General features: G+C 43.1%; 1 protein-coding gene across 1 annotated transcript; it reads right to left on the bottom strand.

The window, feature by feature from the left end:
• Positions 1-4,600: 4,600 nt before the first annotated feature.
• Positions 4,601-6,005, bottom strand: LOC101163406 (protein B4). Its single transcript, XM_004068525.4, has 5 exons — positions 5,873-6,005; positions 5,535-5,794; positions 5,361-5,466; positions 5,225-5,271; positions 4,601-5,022 (listed from the first exon to the last, which is right to left on the bottom strand). Exons 1-5 carry the CDS (start codon positions 5,988-5,990, stop codon positions 4,780-4,782), a joined length of 774 nt encoding a protein of 257 aa, XP_004068573.4. The 5' UTR covers positions 5,991-6,005; the 3' UTR covers positions 4,601-4,779.
• Between the last annotated feature and the right edge of the window lie 649 nt (positions 6,006-6,654).

Here is a 6,654-nt window from a genome sequence, read left to right as displayed (position 1 = left end):
GTGAAAAAGCCTGAAGCTGGATGGCCATTTTTCTTTTTTTAATTTTTCTCCCCTTAACTCCAACATTTCAAAAAACTGGGAACAGAAAAAGGGTCAAATGACTCGAGCCTGTCTATTGGATAAATTCACCTGCCAATCAAAAAGTGATTTGTTGTAACTGGGCTGTAGAAAGTCTTACTTGAAGTGTAAAGTTGACTCTTTAACTACAAACTACATGTGAGGTTTTTTTTTAATTGACAAATTTAATTAATTTAAACAACTAAAAAACTGCAAACAAATTTCTTAGTTGACAGTGAAATAGTGGATGGGTTTTCTGGACTCAATCCCAGTGATTTCAGAGCAAAGGTACACGCTGCACGGCTTGGCCGTCCATCGCCGGTCCACACACTCCTGAGATATCATGACGAGTCAAATGTCTTCCTCTGCTACATGTTTTTGGGCAGTGGGAGAAAGTCAGATGCATGCTATTAAAATGTGAAAGCATGGACCGCTATTAAAGGTTAATGAGTAAGTGAGTTTAGTGCTGCTGGATCTAAACATGAGACTCATATATGTTATGTGTCGCCTTTGCAAATCAGTGAACCTCTTTGCCTTTCCGCTGCTCCCTTTAGAGGTCGCCATGGCAAATAGTTGGTCTCATCAAATCCTCTCCTTTGCATCTTCCTTCTTCATATACCATCCATCCTCGTGTAGCAGGATGATGCTGCACATCTGCAGGCAATCCCCCTGACTACCTAGGGGCAGTTTAAAAACGGTTTGGTCCAGTACTCAAGCACTTGGTGTCTGGTGCTCAAACCCCATCCATTTTCTGGTGGCTAACCCTCTGTGCTTCCTGGTAAGTGTGGTGCTGCTGTCTCCCTGGGAATCTGCTTTGGGATTTTTAACCTAATTGTGTTTTTAGCTGGGAAAAGAGCTCTGGTATCCAGAGCTCCCCTCTACGCCCCAGTGCGCTTAAGGCGTGGATGAGTTTCTCCTCACTGCTCAGGTGATCTGTGTTTTGTTTGGTCTGAGCCTCTGCCTGTTTTTCAACATCTATTACTTGGATTTTAACTGATTTTTGTCTGTATTTAGGGGCAGCAGAGGCACACAGCTGCTTTTGTTTGGCTTTTTTGTTTTCTTTTTTCTTCCTGCTGTGACCACTTGCCACTCGTGTCCTCCCCTACATCCATGAACCTCTCTGGTCTTCCTCTTTCCTAGCTTTAATCTCAGCATCCTTTTGCCAGAATCTTCCCCGTTCCTCCTCTCAACTTGTCCAAAAATCTCCATCTGCTTCCCTGCATTTATCTTCAGAACATCTACCATGATCTGTTCCTCTGGATTTATTTCTGATCTGTCCTGTTCTCAAAGAGAACTGTAACCATCTTCATCTCTGCTTCCTCTAGCTCAGCCTCGGAGCCTCTAAACCAACAGCATGGCTGCTCTTGACACTGTCTTCTCCATCTCTCCGTTCATTCTTGATGACACTCTTTAGTCAAACATCTCACCTGAAACCTTCCTCCACTCGTTCCAGCCTGCTTGAGCCAGACTCTACACCTCTTTCATTTGCTCTGACATCACCTCCATGCTGCCTCAACCACTCTATGCTGCTCACACGCAGAGGAAACTTTTGTCTAGTCCACCTGACAATGTTCCTCCACCTCATGGCACGCTGGTGTTTGATGATCCCGGCTCTAATTGTTTGCAGCTGCAGCTCTGACAGGATCTCCTGCAGAAAAAGAAATGCAGACGCAGAGGAAGTATTTGCGTCTAACGCAGTGTTTATGTGAAACTGATCCGATGTGTGAGTGGAAATCTTCCAGGAGCTGCATTTCTGTTCCCGTCTTTCAGGATCATTGAACAGCGGTTTGACCTTCCAGGGGTGGCGCTGCTGCGTCTGTCTCTGTGTCGCTGCTTCCTCCACCTTTGTCCTGTCAGTCACTCAGACGGAGAAAACAAGAGTTCATTCGCTTGTGGGTTTCATCAAACCATTTGGAGATGTTTAGTGGAAGCCACATTTCAATTTTGCAGTCTTTCAAATTAAAACTTTTTCTTTACCATTAGTTGTGTTGGCATCTAATTATAGAAACCTTTTATCTGTTCTACTTATACCTTTTTCAACTCTCATAACAGAAACTTCTTTATTTTTGTTAAAATTCAAAGCTTCGTCACCTCTTATTGAGCTGCTTTGTCATTTATAGAGAGAAGCAAACATGACATTAAAATAAACCACATTGAGAAATGTCTGGGGTGATGTTTAATACATCTTATACTTCATTTATTTTTTTAATACAGTTAAATAGTAAACAATTCTCATTTTGGGCTGAAGGACAGTGAAGAGATGAGACCAGCCTTAACAGCGGCCAGGATCACTACAGTATCTTTAGTCATTCATGACTAAAAAGGTTTTCATTTCCAAAATTATTTGAGAGTCAACATCTGCAGAAACACGGATACCCATTTGATTGAAACATGTTTTTGTGAGGGCATGGAGACGCTTCCTTCTGGTGATGAGTTTGTGTTGAAATAACTATAAACACTGGCTCAAATAAAACCTTCTCGACAGACAACAGATCCTATACTTAGCAACCGATTCAGAGAGCTGTAAAGAGCCGCACAAGCTTTAACCCTTGTGCTATCTTAGATGACCCCACCCTTACACTGACGTGTTCTCCCTACCATGACAAAGGTGGATAAAGGTGGAAAGATTTCATGTAATCCATGGACACCAGTGAAGATCACAAATCATTGAAGAAAAAAGGTTCAGAGCACTGTCTAGTGGGTCTAGATGACCCAACTCCCAATGTTAAAGTGCCTAGGATAGAACAAGGGTTACAATATAGCTCTTGGTGTAAACAAAAACTGAGCTAAACTTCGGACTGGAAGAAGCTAAGCTGGATTTTGTAGGATGGAGTTTGTAGGAATAAGAAGGTAGATGCATTATATAATTTTTCTCAGTGCAACGTTTCTTTTGTGCACGTTCTCTGATCACCTTCAAGGAAAAAAATGTCTTTGGAAACAAATTAAAATGTGGGTGTGTGCATGGTTCAAGTGACCCAATTCGGATTTTTTCCTCTCATGTGGCACAGATCGGATATGACCGGTGAACATGTAAGCAGGAAAAAAAAGCGCATGAATTCAGATAGTCAGATCGGAATCAGGCCTCATTCATGTGGAAATAAATCGGATACATGCATTTGCGTGTGCCATGTAAGCAGACAAATCTGATACTCCCCAGTAATGCGAGTCGTACATCAGTGACGTCAACTCAGGACACCAACTGAGATCACATGACTTAAGGTGCTTTTGTGCGCTGATTTTGCTGTTCGAGGACAGCTGGAGCCACATCAGCGTGTTACCTTTGAGCCTCAGGCTTCAGACCCTAGTCGGAAACCGCCGTTATGTCCGTTCGCAAACGGTAACTAATGAAGCAGGACACCGTTGCTTTGGAACAGGATACAAGCCGTTTCTTTGCTTGGATCAAACTGTTGGTACAGCACGTCTGCAAACACTTCCTCATTCAAAACTCAGAGATCACATAAGCCGTCCGAGCAGCCCTCCTTTTTCCTCACGCCTCCAGTCGCTGCGTTGCTTCCATGACAGCCGCAGTAACAAAAGTCAGGAGGTCCGCGGAAGGCGGTAATGCTTCTACGTTACGTAGTCCTCAGAATGTCTATGTTTGATAGTTTCAGCATTGTATTGTGTAAATGTAAAAATCGGATACGGGTCACTTTTAAAAGATGTAAGCGGGTCGTCAAACAAAAACGGATGTAGAGAGAAAATTGGATTTGGGCATCAAGACCTGCAGTGAAAATGCAGCCTAAAGGCCCGTACACACATGGACGAATTTCGCCGACGTTTAACGCCTCGTGACTAAACAAAGGGCACCAATGTGAGTGGGCACACCGATGCGAAAAAACGCCACGCGTCAAAAAAAAAAAAAAAACTCCTCTGGTTCGTTTTTTTTCCGACGCGTCGAAATCTATTCGACCAATGAGAATGGCGCTTTTGCACACATGTCTGGAGCTTTTGAAGTTACAGTAAAACACAACTTGGGGGCGCTCAAACAAAAAACTGCCTTGCTGAGCACACATACCAGCGAAGAAGATAGACGTCTACTCTGCCGCGAAGAAATAATGACTGACATTCTAAAATATCCCCTTACCAAGTACCAGTTGGAGCTACTGGTGCTTAAAATATTCATGTTTTCTTTGTATTATTCTGACAAGCACGTAAATACTCTCTTCTTCTGAGTGAAAAGCGACTTTAAGAAGCGTAAAGTTGCGCAGCGCCACCTTGTGTACAGGAGTATTTCTGTTTTACATTAAGCGCCATCTAATGTCAGGGAATGAAATTGCATGTTCACTCGGCTCATCGTCAGCGAAAAAAAAAAAAAAAAAATAAAAATAAAAAAAAAAAATTCGCCTGGGTGTGAACACAAAAAACGTGGCGAAAAAAAGCTGGCGAATAACGCCTGGCGAATATTCGTCCCGGTGTGTACGGGCCTTAAGAGCACAAGGGTTAAGGAGGGGCTACCAACCCAAAACTGAATACGGGGGGGGAAGAAACTTGTGTAATTACAAACAGATTTCATCCAGTTACATCTGCACAAGGAAACCAGTACTGAGATTCAAGAAGATTTTATTGTTAAACAAATTCACAACAGCAAATTAAAAAATGTTCAAATGTTTGCATTTAAGTTGCAAATGCTCTGAAAAGAATAGACAGACATTCTTAAGGCAAAGATCTGAATGCAAATCCATTCTAAAAGATGAGGCTTTTGCTAAAAACAGAATTTAAATCTTATTCCTTTTTCCCTCTTTTGCCAGTTCTTTTAGAAGCGGGGGCCTCACCATCAGCCTTGGCCACCCTCTGGGATACTTTTGTTGTCCTTTTGGTCGACTTTGCCACTTCAGTTGCAGTTGAAGTGGAGCTTTCTTCAGGCTCTTTAGATTCAACTTTCTTAGCTTTTGGCTTCTTTGCTGGAGCAGCAGCCTTTGGAGGAACATTTTCATCTTTCTTTGACTTTTTGGGAGGCTTCGGTTCCTTAAAGAGAAGTGATAATTCCAACGATTCAAATCATCCAAATTTCAGTCCTTCAGTGGTCAAAGAACAATTTCCAAAACCCTATATAGTCATTTCATTGTGTGAATGGAAGATTCCCATATGACAGTTTGAATTTCCCTTCTAAAGAGCTTCAAAAGTAAAATTTCTCTTTTAACTGTAAAATCTCTTAAGCTCATCTCACCTTTGAGGCCTTTTTCTCCCCATTTGCAGAGGTCTTGGCAGTGGCCCCTGGGGAAAAAAAAGATCAGAGTGAGGGAAATGATTAATTTAAATAAAAGCCTTTTTGCTTCAATTCAGACAAAACCTCATCTTCACACCTGTTTTTTTGGTCTTCGTTCCATCCTTTGCCGCTTTAACAGCTTTCTGCACATTTGGGTCCACATTTTCAGCTTTTGGCTTTAACTCCTTGACTTTTGGAGCCAGCTAAACCACAGGAAGCAACTGTCAGTGAGTTCCGTTAATGAGTAGCTGTGCAATTGGCATGATCTTACTTTAAATTTGCCCTGCGCGCCTGTGGTGGCGGCGGCGGCGTTGGCTGGCCTCACCAACGTGCCGCTCTCCATTCCTTTTTTCAGCGCGTTGCGGACCAAGTGCTTCAGCCTCACCACGTCCACAGAGGGATACGACTGTTTGATGTAGCTCTGGATGGCTTGAGAAGAAGCGCCTTTGCGGGAGTCGAGAGCAGTGAGGGCCTCTTTCACCATGACCGCTGTCGGCGGATGAGCGGCGAGTTTACGCAGCGCCACGGCGTCTAGACAGGAAGGTCAAGTTGACAGGTTATGGTTGAGACGCGTAAAGTTTGGAGACGTTTCTGCGGTTCTGTACGGACCTGGCGTCTTCTCAGCGGTCCGGCTCCGTGCATCACCTGAAGTGGACTCAGCGGAACCAACGGGGTCCATGGACGACTTTTTGGAAGGCAAAACCGAACAGGCGTAAATCTGCGCCATCGTGCCGCGCGCTTTATGCTGCCGTTTCCGGTAAAACGAGACCAGGTGAATCTAATCTGACCTGATTAGACCAAACCAACAGGCAAAGCAAGCACAAAGACCGTTTTCCAATTCGACAAAGTAAAAATCCCGTAATGAAGTGTGATTTGCACTGTGCTGTTTTCAATTATGATTAATGTTGTCTATAATAATTCCACCGGATATGAATTTGGGATAGGAAGGCATTCTTTGCAGATGATGGAGCCTTGTTGGGAGAGGGGACGTAATCCGTTCTGTGGAGAGAAAGGTGCAAGACGCAGATAAGTTATGGAGGTGGGAAACTGCTCCTATGATTGGGGTTTCACATTTTCAGGGGCTAAACCACAATGCATGTTTGTGAACATAAAATTATATGGAGAAGTATTGGAGCAGGATGTTCAATAGAGGTGCAACGATTCATTTTCAACAACCATTTGATTCATATCATAATTTCTGGCTGCCGATATGATATATAGTTGATATTGGTTCATTTTGAATGATCCGATTCTCTGACCTAAAGTGGATCCAGAACATCTTTATCCAAACTTCCAGCAGTGAGACTCAGACAGAAATTCCTGCTACTGAACAGTGAAGTTTTCCACATTCTTGGATTTCTTCCAGATCATCAAGTGTAAATGAAATATGT

This window comes from Oryzias latipes, chromosome 5 (genome assembly GCF_002234675.1).
Source record: "Oryzias latipes chromosome 5, ASM223467v1".
In the NCBI taxonomy this organism is placed as follows: domain Eukaryota; kingdom Metazoa; phylum Chordata; class Actinopteri; order Beloniformes; family Adrianichthyidae; genus Oryzias; species Oryzias latipes.
The sequence above is the reverse complement of the archived record's forward strand: the minus strand, read 5'-3'. Positions and strand labels throughout refer to the sequence as shown.

Coding starts and splice junctions, on each gene's coding strand:
- LOC101163406 (XM_004068525.4), bottom strand. CDS start 5,990: ATGGCGCAGATTTACGCCTGTTCGGTTTTGCCTTCCAAAAAGTCGTCC. Junction 5,272..5,360: donor AACGAAGACCAAAAAAACAG/GTGTGAAGATGA, acceptor TTTTTTCCCCAG/GGGCCACTGCCAAGACCTCT. Junction 5,023..5,224: donor GGGAGAAAAAGGCCTCAAAG/GTGAGATGAGCT, acceptor CTTCTCTTTAAG/GAACCGAAGCCTCCCAAAAA.